At 34.1% G+C, this 26,058-nt stretch overlaps 1 protein-coding gene across 1 annotated transcript in view; it reads right to left on the bottom strand.

Annotated features, from left to right (window-relative positions):
- LEPR (leptin receptor) overlaps positions 1-26,058 on the bottom strand; it is an 83,429-nt gene that overhangs the window by 32,932 nt on the left and 24,439 nt on the right. The window contains exons 5-13 of the mRNA XM_068538002.1: positions 20,444-20,652; positions 16,372-16,517; positions 14,429-14,573; positions 8,946-9,236; positions 8,669-8,786; positions 5,943-6,142; positions 3,600-3,748; positions 2,412-2,571; positions 2,212-2,294 (exon numbers count right to left, since the gene is read on the bottom strand). Coding sequence (XP_068394103.1) covers positions 2,212-2,294; positions 2,412-2,571; positions 3,600-3,748; positions 5,943-6,142; positions 8,669-8,786; positions 8,946-9,236; positions 14,429-14,573; positions 16,372-16,517; positions 20,444-20,652 — 1,501 coding nt within the window. The remainder of the gene's footprint in view (positions 1-2,211; positions 2,295-2,411; positions 2,572-3,599; positions 3,749-5,942; positions 6,143-8,668; positions 8,787-8,945; positions 9,237-14,428; positions 14,574-16,371; positions 16,518-20,443; positions 20,653-26,058) is intronic.

The raw sequence follows: 26,058 nt of genomic DNA, 5'->3' as shown, positions 1-26,058 counted from the left end.
GAATATAACATATCCCACTTTCCCCATCACCGTCACCTGTTTCAGGTAAGATTTAAGTGCTACCAACCCCTTGTAAACCCTTAGAAAGCTTAACCCTATACAATAGACTAGAACAGTGCTTCTCAATTTTTGTCATTGAGATTCTTCTAAGTCAGAAATTGAGAAACATAAATACAAACAAACATAAATATGTCCCTGCAGGGCGTGGAAGAACCTGGGTAGGTGGTGAGTAAGATTTTAGCAGCCACTGCAAGAAATAAATGTCTGAAAAATCATGCAAATTTTGCATTTTGTTTTTTAAAAAAATCTATGTCAGTTTTCATATACAAATATTTACTTTCGTAACCATCAAGTAAAATTGATGATAAAGTCCTTACTTTCTAGTCCTACAAGCTGCTCTAGGCTCATCTTGTGTTATTTCCTGCCCCAGCCCTATAACCAAGCATTTTTTCACAGAGCCCTAGTTCCTTTTATTGGAGAATAGTATTAGAAACAAATCTGGGTATGCTCCTTACTACCAGAATATGGATTTCTCAGCTTACAGATCAAGGAAACACATCTGTGTATACTACATCTGCATACACACATATCTATGAAAATTTCTAAATGAATCCATCTGTATCCATATTAAGCTAAATATGAGTTCATACTGATGTCTCCAACCCTAATCCATTACCACATGGATCATTCCGATCTTCTCCTTGCTTGTCTGTAACCAATTCAACAGTGAGAAACCTGTGTCCTTCCTACCATCCATCATCCAATGCTTAATTGTTCAATTCCAGTTTGCATATCTAATGATACAAGAATTGTTAACACGTACCTCGTGAGAGAAATGACTTTATCAACTAGAACACAGTGGTTATGTACAGTTTCTTTTGCCTTTAGTCTTAAGAATCTACTCATTAACAAGGTTACCTAGGCCTGAACCTTTTTCTCCCTTTTCTCCTTCAGTAAGGCTGTTCCATACACTTGTAATACAGTTAGTTTCTCTTATTGCAGTCTGGATTCCATCCTGGGATTCTCCAACCTCCTAACGATTTATCTTTAATTTGTATACACTAAGGTTTTTTCTTTGTGGTATAAGCTTTTATGAGTTTTGGCAAATGCATAATGCTATGTACTCACCAGGACAATATTATACAGAATAGTTTCACCATCATAAAAAATCCCCTGTTCTTCACCCATTCAAACCTTTCCCCATCAACCAAACCCCTGGAAACCATTGATCTTTTTGCCATCTCTATGGTTATGCCTTTTCTTGAATGTCCTATAAATGGAATCATAATGTAGCCCTTTAGGCAGCCTTCTAGCACTTAACAACATTCATTTAAGAGTCATCCATATCTTTTTGTGGCTTTATAGCAGTTTCTTTTTATCGCTGAATAATATTCCATTGTATGAAAGTACCAAAGTTTTTTGTAAGAAGGCACCAAACTATATTCCAAAGTGGCTGTACCATTTTCCATTCCCACCAGCAAAGAATAAAAGTTCCTGTTGCTTTGCGTGCTAGCCAGCAATTTATTGTCAGTTTTTTTGGGTTTTAACCATTCTAATAAGTGTGTAGCGGTATCTCATTGCTGTTCTAATATGTATTTCCCTAATGACAAATGATGTTTGCTATGGACTGAATGTTTGTGTCTCCCTAAAATTCGGACCAAAAAAAAATACATTCACTGGGATAGAAATCAATTCATTTGGGGGAGAGAACGCTTTGAAAATTTCTAAGCTGTACACTCATTGTTTTTGGAAATATCCGTTGTGTACTTGCCATCATACCAAAAGAATAATCTAAATGCCCTTGAGATATGTAGGGAAGGCCACGCTTACTCTGTTTAGAATTAAATACAAATGGAATTTTTGGACTTGAAGGAACACTAGATATCATCTAGTCCAATCTTATGTTGACACAGATGAGGAAACTGAGGCTGAAGGGTCTAAGTGACTTTGTCAAAATAGCACTGATTAACTATACTATGTTAAGCCAAGAATAGAATTAAAGTCTCCAAACTCCAGGCCAGTGCTCCCTCTATTCTACATCTTGGCTCTCTGTAATCACTTCTCCAAATTGAAATAAACTTGGGATTGCAGAGACTAAAAATGATAGAATTATTAAGTAAGTCTTTTTACAATGAAGTCTTTTTTACAATGAAGCAAATCTTTCAAGAGTATAGAAGTAAAATTTAAGAATAACATAAAAATCAGGAATACCTTCCAAAGCAAAGTGACATTTCTCTCTTTTTTAGTGTTGTCTTCATTAATTATTCTCCAAAATTCAGGTCCTCTGATAGGAACTGCAAAATAACAAGGAGCCCAAGTTATACATATGTTCTTGGAAGGATTACTTTTCAGTTACATTGGAAGCACATACTTATGCATTTTTAAGACACGCTCACAAAATCTTTGCAAACCTTTTATATCCGTGACAATTGTGTAGGCTGGAGTACTCCAATTACTCCAATATCCCAGTCCATCTAGCCTCTTACAGCGCACCTGGACAGCATAGACGGCACACAGGTCTGGCACCGGGAAACTGGCAGATTTTAATTTTGCATCATACACCTCAAATACCTGTAAAATAAGTCAAACTATTAGATTGATCACTACTAACACATATGTAGCTAAAGGGCCCTGAAGTGCATTTTATTTTAAACCCTAACACTATTCCAAAATTAAGAGAGAACTGACTTTGTGTTTTCTGGCTTTATAAATACTCTTATTAGGCTTGAATCATGAGCTCCTTCAAGTTAAGGATTGCCTTGGTCATCTTGTTATTTCCATCTCGTGACAAGATTTGGACTGGCCCACTTGCAACCTCACTTCCCAATCACTCTTTTACCCTATTACTAACCTCTGTCCACTAATCCTCTATACACAAAGACTTTTAAGAATTTTAACCTAGTGGTTAGATAGGGCCCGCTGTAGAGAATCTCTGATATTCAGTCTCCTCAATAAGCAAGTAAACTGTCACATTTATTACAGCTGAACTCATTGTGATCTAATTCTATTCTAGGGTTCCTGCTATTTCTAGGTCTTTGCAGGCTGCCATCAGAAAACTGACACAGGAAGGCATCATATGCACACTTGTCACTATGGGTGTGATTCTGGTTGTTTGATAAAAGCAGTTTCTTCCAAAATGTGTCCCATTGAACATGTGTGTACTAAAGAACATCGTTAAAGGGGAAAAGGTTCCTTGGTAAAATGAGTTTGAGAAACATAAGATGAAATAAAGTCACAAATGTTTCTTAAATTCAGGACTTCTCCAAACCTTTAATATGTAATATACCATGATTCTACACTAGGGACATATGGTGATTCAGGGTTTCTTAAACTTTATTAAGCCATGTGATCTTTCTTCAAGAAACATTGTATGGGATCAATGTACTATAAAACACATTTTGGGAAATGATAAATAGCAGGAAAGTTCATTTCTTAAAAGGGTTAGAATTAGATCAATCTATTTAATAAAAAGAGCTATGGAATACAGGAGGATGTACTTTTATGCCAATAAAATAAACCTTCTGCAATAAAATTCTTAAACAGTTATAAGAAATAATATTTAGTGAGGCAAGCTGAAGAAATTTCCAGGTAAAAGGTACCTTCCATTGTACTTCTTTTCCACTTAAACCATAGCGAATCTGGAACTGAAGATTATTCTCTGGAAAGACTGGCTTCTCCCAAGATATTTTCAATAATCCAATTTTTACAGTAATTTCTGCTTTCACACTAGATGGAGGCAGTGGTTTCACTAGAAAATTTTTTTAAAGTATTATATAACAGTCATTTAAACAGTAACAATATTTTAAAAATGTCAGTATGATGTTATAGTCTTCCATATCTTCTATTTATAAAGTAACATCTCTTTCTCAAAACCTTCTCCTTCATTATCTCATTTGATCCCCTACAACTTTATGCAATACATAAGAAAGGGATTATCTCTATTTTGAAAATAGAGAGGTTGATTGAAAAAAGATCAATGCATCGTCCATGTCACTCTGCACATTAATTGTAAGACCCGATTAGAAATGGAACCATTGGCTCTGCATGCAAAAGATACCATACTGATCACATGAGGAATATCAATAGCAAACTCTGTTCTACATAGAGCTTTAATTAAAAGCAAGAAACTATACACCGCATTCATTTCCACACGTGTGAGTTTCAAAATCTTCTACTGTCTGTTGTTAGGTATTTCTAGGTCAAGGTCAGAGGAAGTCTTGCAGAGTAAAGCCTTGGTTCTCTACAATCTGAGGAAAATAAGCTTTTTAAAGGGTAGAAATAGAGGCAAAGATGAACAGAATAGCAAGGGCTTTAAAAAATAATAAAAGGCAACAAGCAAACTCAACGTATTTGGGAACTAACATCTCACAGCTCAAGCACAACAGTGTGAACCTCTGAACCTACAGACTTTATCAACAATACTTCTTTAGACTGTTGATGACCAAAACACCTAAACTTTTTAATTACTATACAGTATCTCATGCTTATTCAATTCCTCATATGCCAAGAAGACATTCTTTACCAACCAGTAAGATGACATATATTTCATCCTTGAAAAGATAATTCCTCTTCAGGAAAGGAAGTATGAGCGTTCAAGAGACCCTAACACATTAAAGCTGTGATTGCCCTTGACGGAATCATATGGCTATCACATGTATATATTCTATGAATATCTAGTTTATAGAAAGAATGCTTTGAAGTACAATGGTTTATGTGATCCCCACAATACCCACATTAGGGAGGTATAAGGAGCTTTCCACATTCTATAGGTGATAAAATAGTCACGGAGCACTTAAGTGACTAGCCCAAGTTTACAAAGCTAGTAATAAGTGGAGCTGGCATTTGGATTCCAAAGTTGAATTTTCACATTGTTTTCTAGTACTCAGTAGGCAATATAAGCACAATTTAAATGCCTTATGTTAGTACTGAAAAGAATAACATCAAAAATTGTTCAGATATCGAACTGAATCCATGTTGCAGTTGTCATATAATACATGTGAGGGTATATCTGTGCATGTCTGTAGGGTAGGGAGGTAGGACAGTTCCTTGCCATCTTAGGATATTTAGTACCAGAGAAGTATTGCTTACAGTAAACTCACTTAAAATGGAACCAAACTAAACAGGAAGGGGCAGTGAGAGGGCAGATCAATTAACTGGGACTTCATACTGAAAAAATTTTTTTAATTATGACAACTTTATGCTATATTTAACAAAATATAGGTTTGAATTCAGATGTGTACTCATTATTTGAAAATACAATGGATCAAATATTAATTTTTGGTACAATTCCCCAACAAAATATTATATAGCATCAAAAGATACTCTTCTACATTTGCTGTGAAATCATAAATGGATCAACTCCCAAAGAGTTCACAGTGATACTCAGAGTAATATATCAAAATCTCCAAGGGGTCTCTTATTCCTTTGAAATCAAAATATCCTTTTAAAAGAATGTTTAAAATGTTATAATGGATGTCGTCATCCTTGTCTATTTTCTCTTTATTTCATTTGAGTTATTTTGAACCCTTCTGCTTCCTACCCAGCCTTACAAATTAAAGCCTTGAGCTATGACTACTCAGATTACAAAAACCATCAGAATATCCAAATTAAACTTTTAGATTAAAAGCATCAAATGTTTTCATAAGTACATTGGGAAAAAAACAAAAAATAGTGCATTATTTAGAATAATATTACTACTAAATTTATACCCAGTGATCAACATAATTCATCAAATTATATGCTGAAAATCTTCCTATTATTGATTTAAAATAAAGCCAAAAGTGTAAAACTTTCTAAGGCTAATTGTCTTTTCAATTCCACTGTAAGTAGGAAAAAAAATTTTTTTAATCTAGTGTGATCAGAAAATTCAACAGTTACCCTGAATCAACCTGAGTCCAGATATGCTAATAAAAATGAAGACATACACATAGTTTTTGACATACCCACAGAATCAGGAATGACACATGTTGGTGGAGAGTCCAGTGAACCCAAGGAGTGATTAATTCTAATCCACATTGTATAGCCAGATAATAGGAAGATTGGCTGAAATAGGCATTCATAAAAACCATCTCTCTGCAAGTGGCAATCTTTGGGTTCAGATATGGGATGTATAGATGGAACATCAGTACAGTAAAGGCTGCTCCTTAAAAGATACAAAAACAATCAATAAATATACAACACTGATGAAAGCAATAAGATATTTGAGAATTCTGCTTTGTTGTTTAAAATAGACAGTTTTTGCTCCATCTAAAAGTAGTTGTTCTTATTAGAAAGGCATTTTTGAATTCTCAGCTATATCACGATCTTTCCATAAAAATAGAAAATAACCCTTCTTAAATATTTCACTAGACAGTAAGTGGGTATGCAAATGAAATAAGTGACAGTGTTCTAACAAGGAGGTAAGGATCCAATTGGAGATAGAACTTACAACACTTTGGAAGCTACGCTAATACTATACCGAAGTGATCGAATTTTTAAAATAAAGATCACAAGTGGTAATGGGGAATTCCTGAGATGGAAAGGAAGATAAATTCCTTGCACTTTAAATTCCACAAAACAAATTGAAAACATAATGATAGTAAATTGTAGCTTAATTGACATTGTCCTAATCTTTTCTAGTTCAAAGCAATATAATTAAAATAATATCAATTATTGACTTCTATATGGATCATATAGTCAGGTATATCACTTATTTTCTCAGGGAAGAAAATTAAGAAAATATTTTTTTATCACTACATCCCAATCAACACTCCACCTCAGAGAATACAAAGCATTTCTCCTCTTCTTTGCAATAGCCCTTCTGCCATTATTTGCTTTAAATATGGTATTTAAGTGGCTAAAGTAGCAGTTACTGTTTCCATAAGAATGGGAGTAAGGAGGTTACAAGAAAATGAAAAATCTGTATTTTCCTGTCTCTCATTTTCCATTTTTGGTGACACCTTTTTCTTCCTATTTCCTCAAAATTACAACTGTGTGTGTGTGTGTGTGTGTGTGTGTGTGTGTGTGTGTGTGAATCAGCGTGGTGGGGGGGGGGGTTAAATGAGAAAGAGGGATGAAGAGTCATCTGTGCATAAAAAATAAGAACCATGACCTTGTACAGAAGCACAGTAATAGTCCACTTGGAATCCAAAGGTTAGCATCATTATCGTCACGACAGATATAACCATTTATTGAATGTTTACCAGCAGAAATCATATCACTTAATTATAATTAAATAAAATGTCATGAATTCTCACAGAAGCCCTGCAAGTCCTATTATTCATTCCATTTTACAGGCAAGGAAACTGAGGCCTTAGAGAGGTTAAAAAAACTTGAACACGTATATTCAGCTAGTTTCATGGTTCTTCTATAAATATTAGGAAGATAAATGAGTCCAAGTGCTTATGGAATAGTTGTCCACAAACACCATTTTTAATGTGAAAATGCCATGGAAAGAAAGTAAAGACAGATTACAAAAGTAAAATGGTATGCCATGAATATTCTATTGATTTTAAAGTTCTCATATCAGGTAAGATGAAGACAGCTATTATTCCCACGTGAGAAACAAAGAAATTGCCTCACTTTTTTCTAATATTACTTAAGAATAGACGGGTAGCATTAGGAATAGGAATCAGAACACAGTATTTGAGGAAATGGACTTGTTTTTCAAGCAGAAATTTTAGATTTTAAGAATAAATGAGCACAAGCTATACAAATTGAAAGTCCCAGTACAAACTGAGACAGGGTGTTTAAGAGTAGTACACACACTTGAAAACTACTAAAGAATGTTATAAAAATTGTCCTAATCAAGAGTGTTATTATTTTAGATAAAGATCTTTGTAGAGAGAAGAATACTATAGGAAGACGATGACTTGAATTCTTTTCAAATCAGAGAACGGTAAAAAAAAATAAAAAGCCATGCAAATTACTCTTTACTAGAATTGTTTAATCCTTATTAAGTAAACAAAGTTATGGTTACCAAAGGGGAAAGGGCGGGGAGGGAGGGATAATTTAGGAGTTTGGGATTAACAGATACACAGTATTATATATAAAATAGATAAACAACAAGGATTTACTATATAGCACAGAGAATTATATTCAGTATCTTATAATAACCTATAATGAAAAGAATCTGAAAAAGAATAGATACATATATATATATAAAACTGAATCACTTTGCTGTACACCTGAAACTAACACAACAGTGTAAATCAACTATACTTCAATTAAAAAATAATAATAATCTTACCTATTTCTAAAGACCATTCATATTATCTCTTACAATATCTGTACCACTACCTCCAACTTTTTTCTAAAACATTAATCTTCAACAAATGATACGAGGCTTCTATAATCCTTGATATTCTCCTCTAGCCAATTCTCCAAGTCAAATTAAAATGTATAGACATTAATTTTTTGTATTTCATTTATTAACTAAAATGCAACTGTGGAGAATTAACTGATCATCAGAAAAAAATAATCTGAAGCAAAAACAAATTACAATCTTTTTGTGTGTGAATTTTTTCAAGAATCACCAATTTATTTAACCCTCTAAAAATTTCCTAATCAAGAATATTCTACCTTCCTCTTTCGGGAATAAATCTACAAGACTACTGCTATGGTGATATTGTACAGGAGATGTTTATCTCACCATATCCACAGAAAAATAAAACAGCAAAAATATACATACCTATGATACCTTAACTGCAAAGTGCTTCCCACAAGTGATTGGATTGCACTGGGTGACCATCTGCAAGTCATTTTAGTTAAGTACCCATCAGTTTCACATGATATATTGATATTGACATCTATTTAAAACACATTAAAATATTACTATAAAGCAAAAACACCAAAACATTTTTAATGAAAATAAAATTTCCTTAATATCTTTAATGGGACTCTAAGATAGAGTCCATAATAAGAATGTATCTCATGGAATAAAATGAAGAAAATCCCGGGATTCTTACCAATCACATATAACTCAGCATAGCGATGGTGGCACTCATGCTCATTGCAGCAGTACACTGCGTCATAGGTGAACTTTCCTCGGGGTTTGGTTGCATTCAAATTAGGAAAAGTAACTTTGCTAACATGGTCACCCACAACATCATACTGGCTTTGGGGAATTTTCTCAGCTAAATTCATCCACCAAACAATCTTTTTTGAGGAAACTATCTTGTTTTCATTTTTATAGATGCAGTGAAAAGAAACGTTAGACCCAACAGTTGTCAGAATTTTAGGTGGAAAGTATATGACATCTGTAATGGGGAAAAAAAGGTAGGATGTTAGATGAAGACAGAAAACATCACGTAAGCAATTGATACCATGTAAAAAAAGATTCACAAGGCATTCAGGATTATACCGCCCAAAATAAAATGAGTGTGCTGAGAGACTGCAGAACTGTAGCTGCCTGTTCATGTACAGTTAGTAAGAGCCCCAAGCATTCCCATTCCCAAGTGGCTTGAGCCTCCATAAATGTCCTCAATATTTTCTAAACACAGAGACTTATGCATTATAAAATATGTTTTAGAGAGTAATTGTCACTTGCTAACTGATAGGCAGAAAATCAATGAAAATGAAATGTAGTCTAATTCCACAATGGTATGTCTTCCATCAGACTCTGCTTTCAGAATCAGTGAACCTTAGCGCAAGTTCTTAAGTCAAATCCGTACAAAACAAAATCCTGAAGAATAAATGGTGATAGCCACTGTCTCGTTTGGATACATGAAAATTTCAAGTAAGCAGGTAGAGAAATAAGCTTTAAATAAGAAAACTTGTTAGAAAATGTAAAATCAATGATGCACCAGTAAACAAAGCAGGCAAAACTGTGAATACTGTTCTGTAGTATCATTTGAAGTTCTTTAGTGCCAGTACCCTGTGGTTGAGGACAAGGGGAATCAGTATTTTTCTAAAATATTATTTTTAATGCCTTACACTATTCCATACTACTCTTTCAGTCTCCTATTGTTGGAAACATAGTTTGTCTCTATGTTTTATTAGAAACAATAAAAATAAATGAATGTTTACATACGATGAAATTATTTCTGCCATAGTGTATTACAAAAGCAGGGTATTTCAGTTGTACAATTTAAGGTAAGTTATTTTCTGCTGATAGAATATGAATATCTGTTTTCATACATATGCGGATTACCCTCAAAACAAGTCCAAAAAAACCTTGATTAGTTTTTATTATTTTTCTCTTTTCAGTAATAGCATGCTAAACTTCAATGCCTTTATATTTATAATCCATATAAGATATTTGCATCTTGTATGTCTACAGTCAAGGATAAACAGGAAAAAATTTATTTATTTATTGTAAAATAAGGAAACAATAATGATTTTCTTCTCATGACCAAGTATCAATACCTTTACAGAATCTACATTAATAAATTTTATTTAAAAAGGAAATTCTATTGATAAATATTAGTGAATTACTCAAAAGAACATAAATCATGGATCAAAACATTTTAGATAAGTTATTTTAAAATGTGTTATCATAGCTCTAGAAAATAGCTTTTTTTTAAAATTCTTGGAGCAGATTACCTATCTTTCTTTAAGGAAAAAATATTTTCTTTAATCTGGTATAAGAGCTACACAGGAAGTGTAGAAATTATCTAATATCTGTTTTTCCTCTTCTTTCACAGCAACAAGAATGCAGTTAATAAAGGTACTACAAGAATTCAGCAATTCTAAAGTTGTTTTTAGTATGTAAATTGCAATATTCTTGTACTTTATAAGTTCTGGGAAGGCCCTGAGTTTTCCTCTAAAAGCCCAAGATCTCCCAACAGCTACAGAGAAAGAACCTATCCAATTCATTTTAAAAGAATCCATAAGATGCGACTTCCCTGGCGGTCCAGTGGCTAAGACTCCACGCTTCCAAAGCAGGGGGCGCGGGTTCCATCCCTGGTTGGGGAACTAAGGTCCCACATGGCGGGTGGCCAAAAAAACAAACTTTTTTAAAAAGAGAGATAAGACCTACAGAATTAGAAAATAAAGGGATTCATACCCCACTTAAAAATAAATAAAAGAATCCATAAGAATTCCTTGACTAGGAGTAGTCAATGCTCCATTAACTGTGCACTTGGTAGGTTCACCTTTAATATATTAATGAATAAAAAGTAGTAGCTACAAAGGTACTGAGAATTAGCATTCTGTCTGCAGTAATACATCAAGTAACCTCTGTTTTTTTTTAAAAAAAACAAACCCAAAGTGTTTGGAAATGAAAAGGTGGGTGTGCTAATTCATTCTAAACAAATTAACACCTCAATCTTACAGAACGTTTCTGTTTGGTGGATGCCGTTACAGCACCTATCAGTGAACAATGGAGGTGAATCTAATAATATTAGGTAACTAGACTTAAGGGAGAAGGATTCAAATCCTTTTACACAAGAACAGGAAGTCCCCGAGTTTGGAGACATACTTTGCTGTTGCACACCTTTCAGAGAATAAACCTCAAGTGTGGGCAGCACTGTGAAGGGCAGACATTGCAGCCAACGTAACTCAGCAAACCTAAACCTAAAAAACCTAAGCAGCACTAAAACCTCATTTACCAGGAATCATGAAGGAAACGAGGTGTTCCACTAAAATGCTCTATGTAATTAAGCTTACTGCTTACTAGCTTTGAGAATCAATTTTTAGTGCCACCAGAAATCTTGCATAATTATACATTTATGCACTTAATTGTTTTACTAGTGGTTACAAACATGAACTTTGGAATTAGGCTACTTTCTAACTGCATTAACTTTTACAAGTTATTTAACCCTATCTAACTCTCAATTTCTTTGTCTATGAAACAGGAATAACAGTACCTATCTCACAGGGCTGTTGAAAGGATAAAATGATAGTATGTGCAAAGCACTTAGAACAGTGCCTAGACACAGGAGGCACCCTATAATTGTCAGTATTATTATTATTATTCAATAAGGAATTATCAATCTACTTCTTTTATTTGTGATTCAATACGCATTACATCATTACAGTAGACAATACTGTGATAGAGAAATGTGCTTGGGAGATACTAAAGTGTATAAGCTTTTCTCCCCACTCTTGGTGTCCTAGTCTACTTTCTATTTGGCAAGTTTCTGTCTTTCCCTTAATAATCGCATGGTACCACTTAGTGGCATAGGAGCTAACCAAGTTTGTTAAATTAGTAAGCTTAACTTTATACTTATTGCTAAATCAACAAATTCTGCCCTTTGGGGCAGCCGTTTGCTCACTGTCTGGATTTATTTCTCACTTATTTTCAGGTTTTTCTGTTTGGGATGTCTACAGTCACTAGAGGGACACACCTGTGTTGAATAAGTAAAAGGCTAGCTGTTAATGGTAATACTGTTGGATATTGCACAAGCAAATAAATTGGCAAAGCTTCTTTTCAACAAAACATACCTTTATTACCTTCGTGTACTCAAAACACTAAATATTTGCCTATGGAAGGGCATATACATGTGTATGTATGTGCTTTAAAATATATATTAATAAATCTGATTATATTATATATGAAAGCATAAAAATATGATACAAAATATTAAGAAACCAAGCAAATTTAATCCTACAGATATTGACATGAACTAGGAAAGTAATAGAAGTACAAAAGGGCTTTGCATAAAGCAAAATAGAACTAAAAATATGTCCATCCAAAGGTCTAAAAACCTAAGTTGAACAATCCAAAACAAAATCTCATATAAGTGTAGCACAAGTAGCTATTATATTATTCTGGATCAAATTTTCATCTTCATCCAACTGAATACATAATATTGCTAAGAATCATTATTCTAGGAAGGTATAAATATATAACTTGAATATCAGCAAACTTTAAAAACAATGATGATTCTTTTAGAATTTCCCTTTTCTTCAGAGAGGCTAGGTTCTCAGATCTAATAAGAAGTAAAACAGCAAAGAATGAAGCCATTTTCTTGTGGAAGAGAAACATTTCACCAGACAGTTAAATAAAGTACAAGCCACAAGCCACTCAGAGTGGAGCAGGGGCTGTTGCCTCTACTTCCTTTGTCAAACTACCCTCTCCTACCACCCATTCACCCCATCCCGCTGTATAAAAACCTCCATGGGCCATTCACTGAAATTTGATGTTGTTAATTCATTCCTCTCTACGTATTTCACAGCTGGTCATTAAGACCTATTAATCAATGATACATAACTGAACATAGAACAAAAGTTGAATTTTCAGCTTCATATTACTCACATCGTGATACTCCATAATTATTATTTGAGGAAGAGAGATGAGAAATTCCTGTCTTCTAAGTCTGTTCACTCAAGGTTCCTGACTTTTCCAATGAGAATTAATTCCTCCTGGTGCTTAGCACTTATTGTAGTTCTTCTCACAATCTTACTTGTGCTAAGCAATTAGTTACATATCATGTCAATCTCCCACCTTCATTAGACTTTGAGATTTTGAATATTGAGCTTGTCAGCTTACAAGCTATGATATTTACAAGCTATGATCTACTATTTCATGAGTGCTTACTAAGGGTCAGCACTGCAGTAAGCACTTTATGTGCATTATGAACTATCCACATGAAAAGTCCTTATTTTACAGATGAGGAAATCGAGGTATAGAGAGGTTAAGAAACTTTCCAAATAAGTGGTAATAAACTTCAGTCAGACTCCGAAGTCAGGGCTCCTAAACCACTACTGCTACTTACTTTTTAACAATCAGTGCTTTTTAAATAGTAAGTAATCAATAAATAAACCTATTTAGTTAAATGTGTTGAATATCTGCTGAGTGTTTTACATGGTCCTTGCTATCTACACATATCCATAATCAACCTGAATGAGTTTGAGTAGGAATAATTTTTGCACATTTGACAGATCAGACAACTAGTCAAAGGACCATGAACTGTCTTCCTATAGTCACACCCTGCTTTGTGCCAGGGCTAGCACCATTAGACTCCTGGACCTCTATGTAAAATATTGCACCTCAACTCCACGAGGAAGCTGTGAATAAATTGCAGTTTTTCTGATGTTAAAGATACCTTTAAAAATATGAAAATTGAAAGTAAAAACTCTGAAAAGCAAGCACCTGGAGTGAAAAGAATTGCTTAATTATATAATATGTAATACTCAAATAAAATTTTAATACTTAAAAATCTATGCCAAATAAATATATCTGATTTTCAAGTGTAAATTCAGGAGCTGTCAATACAAGTAGTGTTCTGAATTTGTAAATTTGGAACTATTATATTAACTCTATCTTTTGGGTCAGAAAGAGTAATTCAGCAAGATACTGCTATGGATGCACATAAATGTGGGAGCTCTCACACAAGTTTTCATTAACAGGTGAAAAATTTTAATTGTTCAAAATTTAAATTCACAGTTAATATGGTGTTCCTCCTTTAGGTTTACTGCCACAAAATTTAAGATGCATATAATATGCCAAAGGCAAATTCAGGAACCATGTTCCCCTGTCAGTAGAAGTGACTCTTATAAAACCTACCTTGTATGGTAAAGGTAAGGGGGGTGCTCCAGTCACTCCAGATTCCTGGGCCATCCAGTCTCTTGCTCCTCACCTGAACCTCATATGAAGACCCAGGAAGCACACTGTCTACTAGCAGAGATGTAGCTGAGACAATCTCATCAGCCTGTTAAATATTATTTGAAAACATCAGAGCATCAGGTCGGTGTGAAACCTTTACCAAAACTGATCACAAGCAGGTCTCAACTAATCTCAAAGAATTAAAATCTTACAGAGTAGTTAGCTGGCCACAGTGGAATTTAAAAGAGATCAATAACCCAATAACAAATGTTTGACTGACAAGAGTCAATACAATTTTAAATAGCCTGTAAGTCCAAGGAAAAAAATCACAATGATAATCTGCATTTAACTGAGTGATAAAGAATATTGACCTTTCAAAATTTGAGAGATACAGCTAAAGTCAGTGGGAAGCTTCAAGCCTCTGCTGACATCTGTAACACACACGGTAGAAGATGATGCACAGGGGTGGACAGAGAACTATAAACATTCCTAGAGCAAAGTGTCACAGAAGGAGGGCATGAATAATTTTAAGGACCCAAGGCTGATGATCAGCTATAGTGAATCAAAATATCTAAGAGACCTAACTGCATGAAACAACCAATGATGTACTCCAAAGACATTGAACTCCCTGGCTCATTAGACTGTGGGGCACCACAGACTAAAAATGGTGAAAAGCATCAGAAATGCATTAAACAAGTTCAGATCACCTGCAGTTCAAATCCTATTATCTCCATTTTACAGATGAGAAAGCTAAAGCCCAGAGAAGCCTCAACTGCTTTTTCCATACATGACACCGGATTCCCATTCTGTTCTTTATGAATATAAAGCCTTAAAAACTTAGCCCAGATCTAAAAAGACAGGTTTTTACCTCTAAATTAGATAACAATTAGTTTCACAAATTAAAGTGCCAAAGTCTTTGCATGGCCCACAAGGCTCTTTATGACCTCCTCCTCCCCTCCCCCTCTTTGATGATCCACTAATACTATTGCCCTCACTCACCACCCTGGCCTCCAGCTTCTCATCCAGCTTAGGGCCTCTGAATTGCTATTTTCCCTATTTAGACTCCAATTCTCCCAGATATCTACATCACCACTTCCTTCAAATCCCTGCTCAAATATCACCTTCTCAAGGAGAGCTTCCCCTACATCCATTTAATATTTCAACCCACCCTCTCCCACTAGCATTCCCAAGCTCCCCTCATCCTGTTCTACTACACAATGGATCCTGAGTTCTCGGCACCTAGAAGGCGCTCAATACTTACTGAAAGAACGAAAAAAGGATCTGACACACTACACATGTTTGTACTGCATGTAAACAAATACATTGAGCAATAAGAAAAAATAAGGATGACGTGTAAAATCAGAAACCAGAGAAGGTCTTTAGGTGAAAATATTATAATTATGAATTCAATAATTCTGTATCTGGACTTCTTGTAGCCATTAGTTGTGCGTGTGTGTGTGTGTGGGGTGTGTGTGTGGTGTTAATGAGAGGGAGAGGGAGGAGAGGGAGAGGGAGGGTGAGAAGAAGAGAGAGAGAGAGAGAGAGAATTAATCTAATATACATAAACTTTTGGAAAAGGAACTTTTCCTTGCAGTAAATTCTGGGAGGAATTTGTCATGCTCCTCAAAATATAACATGGATCTACATGTAAGAGATATTGAGTAACATCAACCAATTTTTCTAAAATCATTTTATGGAAGATGCAGACATGCTGTATATATGCTCATTTCTTATGCTGCTCTTGAATGAATGCCAGTGGTATGATATTAAATTATGACTGATTCTGCTCCAGAAGCAGTATGCACATTTGGTATGCAGAGGTGTTCTGTATGGGATTTGGAGGGGGTCTCACCTTTCCTTAATTGCTTCTCAACTTTTCATTTTATTTACTAAAATATACTTACTTTTCTCATATTTTTTGTAGAATTCTCTGAATATTTCACTTGATATTGAAGTTGAAATGGTACCAATGTTGGGCTGGACCAAGAAATCTTTAAATTACCAGTATCTGTGATTTTCATACACAAACCTAATGGTGGATCAGGCTTCACTTAAGAAAAAAAAAAAGAACACTTTTAAGTCATGTAATTTTCATGATAATCATAAAGTGAAGTCAAAATGAGTTTTTAGCATATCCTATTCTTTCAACTAAAGTGTCTTTATCCAAAGGCTACTTACAGAACCAAAATATTGGTTCTACTCCTGTACCTTACTATAGCAATCCATGTATCTTCATTTCCTTCTCTCTACATGGTAAAAACTATAAATCAGTAAATGATGTTATTTTGATAAATGTGAATTCCTGCTGTAAAAAAGCCTGCCTTACTTTATTTAACCTAGCTTTTGCCATGCTTATTTGAAGCCTCCCCTGACAAAACCCACTGTTTTAGCAAATGACAAGGGGAAAAAGTATATTACAGAGCACTATTTGGAAAATGCATATAAATTTTGCATGCAAAGATCAAAGCACCTATTCATGCAAATTCATGTAAATATGCATGCAAAATTCAGTATATTTATTACTTTTAAAATACAACAAATCCAGATATACCCATTCAAATAGCCCAAACCATGCACAGTTTACACGCAGTAAACATAGCATTAGCAGGCCCTGGCTTGTCACCAGAAATGGGGATGGAGTTTCTTATTCTAATGGGGTATTTAACTCAGTTTATAATTTCTGAGTTCACGTGTATATGTGTTTTTATGTACACCTATGCATTTGTGTATACTCATACATGGAGATTTGTGTGTGTGTGGCTTTAAACATAGAATATAACCTTTAAATCATTTGTAGAAACAACGCAAACATCTTACAATAAAGGATTGATGGAATAAATAATGATTCATCTCTTTAAGGGAAATCTATACAGCCTTTAAAAATAATATTAGAGAAGAATATTGAAAATGTTTAATACTGTTAGTTTTAAAAGTTTATTAAACAACATCTATACTTGGATTCCTGATTTATTAAAATTTACAAATTAAAGGATATTTGTAAATACATATTAAAATAGAAATAAATGCCAAAATAGTAGATAATAAATGAGTAAAATAATTTTTCTTCTTTGTGCATCTCTATGCTTTCAAGATTTTTGTGATTAACAGGAATTACTCATGAACACAGAAATCACCATTACATTGAAATATTTACTGACTTTTATTTTCAAGAAATAAAATGGCACATTCTTTACACATTCTATATTTTCATGAATTTAGTCATAGTTTTTTTTCTTTTCCTTGAGTCAAAATTAATGAAGCTTTCACTTTCTGTGACATATTACAAATTTTAGTTACTTTAAAGCAGGGATATCTAAACTCTAAAGTCCAGAAACAACAGGTGAAATTCACTGAGTTCTCGTGACCAATAAGACAGAAAACAAAGACACCAAACAGAAGTGAAATCATAAAATTATAAACTATTTTACATTTCCTATTTGCATACATATATGTCTTCATATTAGAAATCTAAAAATAAATCTTCCCCTGGACCCCCTATGTACTCAGTCCCAGACCCCATCTACCTGCTTCTTTCAGAGGAAAATTCCTCCAAAGAGCTGGCATACTCACTTTCTCCACTTTGCATCCCATTTTCCTGAGCAACCTATTCTGATCAGGTCTTCCTTCTCGCTAGTCCACTGAAACTACTCTTACCAAGGTCACTACCCTTTGCCAAATCCAATGCCAACTGTCTGATTCATTTTACTCCATCTCTCAGCAGCATTCCTACTGCTTGTTCCGTGAGTAGCTGAAATACTTTTTTCACTTGGCTTCCAGGCCACCACACTCCTTTACTCCTCTTTTCTCTCTGATCACCCCTCAGTCTTTCTCTCACTGAACTCTAAATACGTGATCTCATACAATCCCATAAACATCTGTATACTAGAGACTCCCAAATATATATCTCCCCTGAACTCCAGGCTCATATATCCAACTATGTACTCAACATCTCTTCGGTTTCTAATAAGCATCTCAAACATAATATGTCACACACCTAATCCTCTCTAATATCCCCATCTCAGCATCTGGTACCACTATTCTGGTACCACCCAGGTCCAAGCCTAACTATTATCCTTGATTCCTCTCTGCCCTTCACACTCCATACCCAATCCACTAGAACGTTCAGTCAGCACCATCTCCTAAATAGATCCCAAGCCTGATCGTTTCTTTATTTCTCCACTGCAACAACCCTAAGCCAACGGGATGATTCCAACAGCTTCCTATCTGATTCCTCTGCTTCCACTCTTGCAACTACCCTTCCTTCCTTCCTCATCAATTTCCTTCTTCACATGCAGCATAAATTTTAAACATATGCATGCTTACACACGCACACATGCACACACACACACACCCTTGATCATATCACTCTCCTGGTTCAAAAGCCTCCATTGCAATTAGAATAAAATCCAAAAGTTGTAACCCTGGTTTATAGTATGACCTGGACCCAGATGACTCTCTAACCACATCTCTAAATATTCTCCTACTTCATTCACTCCAAGCAAAAGAGTCTTGTATTTGGTTCTTCCAACTTCCAAGCTCATTCCATCCCAGGAATTTTGTGAGTGCTATTCTTCCTGCTTAGAGCACCTTTTGTTTTTGCATGGCTATCTCTTTTTCTTTCAGCTTAAATGCTATCTCCTAAAAGAGGACATCTATAACGGAAATAATAGCCCCTACACCTGACATTCTCCATCACACAACTTCTCTTATTTCTTTCATAGCACTTTTTTAGATACTATCACATATATCCCAATACAAGGAAAGATTTTTTCCCCAAAATTATCCAAAATAAGACAAAATCATTTTTAAGGTTCTTATAAAGTCTATCGCAGCAACTTCTCTTAACTACTTTACTTTTAAAAACAATTTAATTCAGTGCTGGCTCTAAATATTTCTAAAAATCACCTGATAGAACTGGTTTTAAAAAGAGAAAATGATGATACTTTATAGATTTTGTATTTTTCCCTGTGGTATAACGTCATGACTGAATTCCTTGGATATCATTGTAATTACGTTGTGGACATCACAAATATATCCCTAGAGGACAAGTTATTTGAAAGTCCTAATGTTAAATATGATGTCATATGCAGATTCAAAAAGTGCTATGTCCTCAGTAACTTAGATAGAAGTGAAGGTAAACCTGTGTGGGAAAGTGTGTCAGATACTTGGAAAAGTGGCTCTAGTGATGTGAAAAACAATGATGCAGAGATGCATATAAAGAGTTTGTATACAATCGTTTCAGGAAATGTAAATGTAAAATAGTAACACTGTTAAATTATGTATCATATGTAATATATAATTTAACATACACATACAAAACTGAGTTAATAAATTAAATAGTTTGTTAACATTCGCCTATATTATTCACACTGAATAACTGAATACACGGAATATATGTAATTATACATTCCAGTTGATCAAATAAATTTGGGGAATCTTTGCACTGAAAATATGGGCCTTTGCCTATAATTTGAGCTTTTCTTAAGGTCAGATTTGTACTGCAAATTATTTGTTTACGTTTTTCCTGTTTCTCTCTGCCCACTACTGTCTGCCCCTGTTCTGTGAGGCATTCACCATTGTTTCCCCAGCTCCTAGGTCAGTGGCTGACACCCATGAGCCTCTAAGAAATGTTTACTGAAGGCATAAATTCAGGTAAAAACAAGCTTTCAGTTATTTTCAGAAATAGTTATCCTAGATGTGAAAAAGTAATAACCAAGCAATAAATATCCATTAGACGGATCCAGGATTTAAAGAAATCAAACTGTTTTCAAAAAGAATTTAAGTTACAATTGCAGAGATATCTATACTGCTGTTAAATCATTCCAGAAGCTGCTTTTAATACTCCCTAGAACTACACTTACCATCTTTAGAGTGTGGGTCAAAGCAAGATAAGCTAGTGAAAAATTTTGTAAGCAATCTTCAACCTGTTTGTAGGACTGATGTTGATATCTATTACCTTTTTTATGCACAACTTACCAACATTAATGGGCTGAACTGACATTGGAGGTGAGTGAAAAATTACTCCACCAGATGTGATTTTCAAATACATAAGAAGGGTGTAATTGATTTTGACTGTTGGCACCGGCACGTGACATTCACAACATTCATGAACACTGCAGTTGCACTGAACAATCTGAAAACTGCTTTTCTGGGGGAGCAGGGGTGACTCTTCTAATACTTCAAGCCTATATGGAAAAAGAAGAGCTAAATATTAACACAGATGTGAAAGCACTGGATATATTTAAAATGTAGGACACAATATCCAAACTGAGGGCAGCTATTCTGCACACTCAGCTTAAAGAGCATCTGGGGAGAAAAGATACATTACAACAAGGATACAAAGACAAGGTTTAAAGCAGGTTAGCCATCAGAAATAATATAAACAAGAAGACAGTGAAGTACTGAAAGGAAAGAAAAATTGTGATCCTAAACCCTATACGCAGTAAAAAATATCTTTCAAAATAAACATGCAATAAAGGCTTTTTCAGACACGCCAAAATGGAAATAACTCATTATCATCAGACCTGCATTATAAAAAATGCTAAAGGAAGTCCTTCAGGCAAAAAGAAAATGATAGTAGATAGAAGTCTGGTTCCACACAAATAAATGAAATTTAACTAAAAGTGTAGATATTTACTGACTGATTAAAGCAAAAATAATAACCGTGTAGTGTTGGGTTTATAACATAGGTAGAAGTAAAATGTATGACATTAGTACCAAACTTGGGGAAGGGGGAGATCTGTAAGTACACAGTTGTAATGTTCTTCTACTATACACAAAGTGGTGAAATAGCCACTAGAGGTATAATATCAGTTCGACTATAATAAGTCAAAGACCTATATTCTAAATCCTAAAGCCACCACTAAAGTAATAAAACAAGAAGTTACAGCTAATAAGCTATGATAATCAGCCAATGGTGTATGAGTGTAAAGATAGAAAAATAGATTAATGGAACAGAAGAGAGACCAACACCTATATGTACAATCAATTTTCTACAAAGGTACAAGCAGTTCTGTGGAGAAAAAGTAATCTTTTCAATAAATTGTGCTGGAACAGTGGGATATCTACATGCTCCCCACCCCAAAAAGCAACTTTAATCCACACCTCCCACCAGATCTAAAAATTAATTCAAAATGGATCAGCACCCAAATGTCAAGTCTAAAGCTATGAATCTTTTAGAAGAGAATATGGGAAAAAATTTTTGTGGCCTTGGTTTAGATAAGAATTTCTCAGATGCAACACAAAAGCATGATTCATAAAAGAACAAACTGATATTGTTATAAAGTAGAAACTAACACACCACTGTAAAGCAATTATACTCCACTAAAGATGTTAAAAAAGAAAAAGAACAAATTGATAATTGGACTTCTGTCAAGATTGAAAACTTCTGTTCTTCAAAAGACACTGTGAAAGATAAAAAAATAACAAAAGACAAGCCATAGACTGAGAGAATACATTTGCCAGTCATCTCTCTAATAAAGGACTTGAATCCAGAAGATATAAAGAACTTTCATAACTCAATAATAATATTAAAAAATCCAATTAAAAATAGGCCAAAATGTCAATAGTCACTTCTCCACAGAATACATAGAATGAAAAGAAGCATGTGAAAAGAAGCCCCAAATCACTAGTTATTCAGGAAATGCAAATTAAAACCCCAATGAAATACTACTATCCACATATTAGAATGGTCAAAATTGAAAAGATTCATCATATCACATATTGAAGAGGTATGCAGGAACTGGAACTCTAATACACTGCTGGTAGGAATGTAAAATGATACAACTTTGGAAAACAGTTTTTCAATTTCTTAAGCTGTTAAACATACACCTACTATATAATTTACATATTCCATTCCCAGGTATTCATCCAGGAGAAACAAAAGCATATATCCTTACAGAGATCTGTACACAAACAAGTACAGAGAATTGTAGCAGCTTTCTTTGCAAGAGCCAAAACCTGTAAACAACTCATTTATCTATCAATAGGTGAGCAGATAAACAAACTGTGGTATATTCATATAATGGAATGCTACTCAGCAATGAAAAGGAATGGACTGCCAGTAGATTCACACAGCATTAATGAATCTCAAAATAATCACGCCATGTGAAAGCAAGACAAAAGTTCTGTAGGAATGCATTTATATAAAATTCTAGAAAATGCAAAGAAACCTGTGGTTACAGAAAGGGGCAGATCAGTCATTGCCTGGGGACAGTGGGGGATGGGAGGTGGGGCTGGTGGTAGGGTACCACAGGTAGGAGTAGAGGGTGGGATTACAAAGGGGCAAGAAGAAATTTTGTGATTGACGATAGATTCATTTTCTTTATTATGGTGAAGACTTTATGAGTGGTTTCATATACCAGAACTTATCAAGTTTACACTAAATATGTACAGTTTATTTTATATTCTTATATGTCAAAAAAGCTGTTTACAAAAAAAAGGAAATCTAGGGAAAAGTTTTTAAGCAATACTTTGCCTGCCACTGTAAACCTACAAATGAATGGGTTAACTTTAAAAAATAACTGTAATTATCTTATAGGGTTACCCAACTCAAGGCATAGAGAATAACAGCATGCAACCAAGACACAGAGAGTTGTTATTTCTGATTTTTTCGTGTTTGTTTTTTTAATCTGTCTCATCCCATGGAGAGTCTAAGCCTTGGTATAAATGAGAAGACTTTAGGGTGGAAGTTCATGGCAGGGGCAGGGGGGTATCCATGCCTCATATTCCCTGTCTTGCTTGAGCTACCCCCATTCTGTCCATAAACCCCTGCTGCCTCGTATCCAAGCCACTGCATGCTTTTTAAAGAACCTGGGGACAGGGAGAGAGTATTAATATTTAGGCATGATCACTGCCTTCAGAAAAGACCTCAGTCCTTTTGGAGGAAAAAGCTGTAAGAGATAAATATACTAACTAAAAATTCAATGTCAAGAAAGTGTTGCTTTAGAAACTGTGCTAACTAGCCTATACATGAGTATTCCGATATAAACACAACATGAGAGAAACGGACCCTAACCTTTCCATACACAGCCCACGACTTTTAAGTGTTTTGAATTATGATAGATTTTTCATATCATAATTATCTAGTCATAATGAGCTAGACTTTAGTGTTCCCTTAGTCCTAAAAAAAAAAAATCAATCAGGAAACAATATTTACAAGACATTTTAATGTGCAAAGCAATATCCTGGGCACTGTGGAAGGGATATTGTTATTATAAGAAGCACACTAAATTAACATTGAGACCTAAATCAGGTTTTTCTGTTTGCTTATGAACCATAAGACCATAGACAAGTAAGTTCATCTTTGTGAGCCTTGGTCTCCTTAAACAGTAAAACAGAGAAAATGCCTGAACCATCTGTCTTTATAAAGTTGTTGTGAATATAAAGGACAATTACATAAAAGTATTTTTTAAAACTTTAAAGGGCTATACACCCAATTCCATTTTGAATTGGAGGTGGAATGACTTAGCACTTTCAACTTTATCTAAATCTTTAAACAAATCCAATGAAATGTTATTTTTAAAAATATCACGCCATGGCTTTTATGTGTTTTTCAAATATTAAAATAAAAGCTTTTATCAGAAGAGTATGGAACAAATTAAATGAATTGTGGTATTTATGTCAGAAATATGCTTGCAGCTTGTATTATGCTTTGACTGAAGAACTCCCAAATTTTAAGCCACAAATAGAACTGAACAGAAAACAAGACACATATACTCCAGTAAAATTTTTTAAAGGATAGGAAATTCTGGTGATATTTTTCTTTTTTAAAACAAAAAGAAAAGTTAGAATTACACTGTCTTACTTTACATGGTCTCACCAATGCCATCTTTTTCTAAATACAGTGGACATTTGTAGAATACGGCTGATTACCAATGAAATTAACTCAGTGGTCTCTCTACCACTTCACTGTTGTGTTCTATTTAACCAATCTATTTTCATTTTCTTTACAATTTAAATATATGCAAATATATATATATTCATACTAATGACTTTATACAATGATTATATATTATATAGTATGTATATATACAACATATATTGTAGTAGTTCATAATTTGTGTTTTTTTTAAAAAAAAAACTCCATTCAGTAATTTCCCAAACCACTCCAACAGATAACCCCATCATGAAAGTCTAAGAATGAACCTAAACCTAGTTTTCAAATGCTCTAAACAGGGGTGAGAAACCTGCAGCCCAAATAACACCCGTTTTTAGAAGGACTTCTTACATTAACCAATGGTTTAAAACAATACAAAGAAAAGAGGAAGAATATTCCATGATTCATGTAAATTATATGAAATTCAAATTTCAGTGTCCATAAACACAGTCGTGCTCATTCATTTACATATTAATTGTGACTACAAGGTTGTGATAGAGACAGTATGGTGGGCAAAGTCTAAAATATTTACTCTCTAGACTTTTAAGAAAAAAATTTTTAATCCCAGCTATAGGCCAAAAACATTTTGTACTCCCTACAGGTGGGTATTTGATGGGCAAAAGACACAAAAATAAGGAAACCACATTAAATATATCATCAAATTTCATTACATAACATACTTGCAATGCACACGAAACACCTTGAGGATCACTAATTCAATTTTTCAAACCACCTTATTAGTTCCCTTATGAGGGAACTAATATCACCTACTTTACAAGTAAAAAACTGAGCTCAGAGAGAACGTAGACCTGAAATTCATCTTAAGTCTCATGTTTCCATGTTCAGTGCTCGTTTCATTACACCCAAGCTATCTTATCATTACAAGCTGTCTTATCATTACAGGATAAGTTTCACTTTTACCATTGCCATTTTATTTAGGGGATTGATAAAGACTTTAATGGCCACAACTAAAGAATAATTATAATCTGAATTATGTTTATATTTCTATAAATCAGAATATTAGAGAATTACAGAATTATTTCAAATCATTTTTTCCTTGAGGAAAACATTAGCTATTTCTCATATTTATGACAGCAGAAGTTTCTCCAAGTTTGTGTGAAACCTGGAATACACCAGCCTTCTTACTTGCCAAAGTCAGCATTTGAACTTTTATTACCTTCCAAAAGATTTTTAAAAGTTTTAAGTATTTAAGAACATCAAATGATACTTTAAAATTTTGATAATACTACTTTTAAACCATCAAAATTTTAACGTAGTATAAGTTAAAATGACGATCAAATTTTTAAAATAAGAAAGAGATACACTGGCTTAAAATAACCAAAACTTAAGAATTTCTGAAATTCTTGAAAAATGGTTACGCAGCAAAATATTTTATGCGTTGCCAACACACACACACACAAATTCAGTGCCACTATTTATTTAATTTCTCTATATGTGAGTAAACTTTACTTGCAAGTGAAAATAGTGAAAAAAATTGTCAAATTTTAAATTTGGCTTCTTTGCAAATTTCACAATTTGGGCAATATTTCTACTCAAAAATTAGATATATAATTAGTACTGAAATTTCATCTTTTAGGCACAAATGCTTTAGAGAAAGCACATTCTATCATCTGACCTTTGATCAAATTACTTGTTCCCCCCAAATTTCTCTATGAATATATTAACGCTTCTCTAAGCAAAGATCTATACTAAA

Source organism: Eschrichtius robustus, chromosome 3 (genome assembly GCF_028021215.1).
Source record: "Eschrichtius robustus isolate mEscRob2 chromosome 3, mEscRob2.pri, whole genome shotgun sequence".
NCBI lineage: Eukaryota > Metazoa > Chordata > Mammalia > Artiodactyla > Eschrichtiidae > Eschrichtius > Eschrichtius robustus.
The sequence above is the reverse complement of the archived record's forward strand: the minus strand, read 5'-3'. Positions and strand labels throughout refer to the sequence as shown.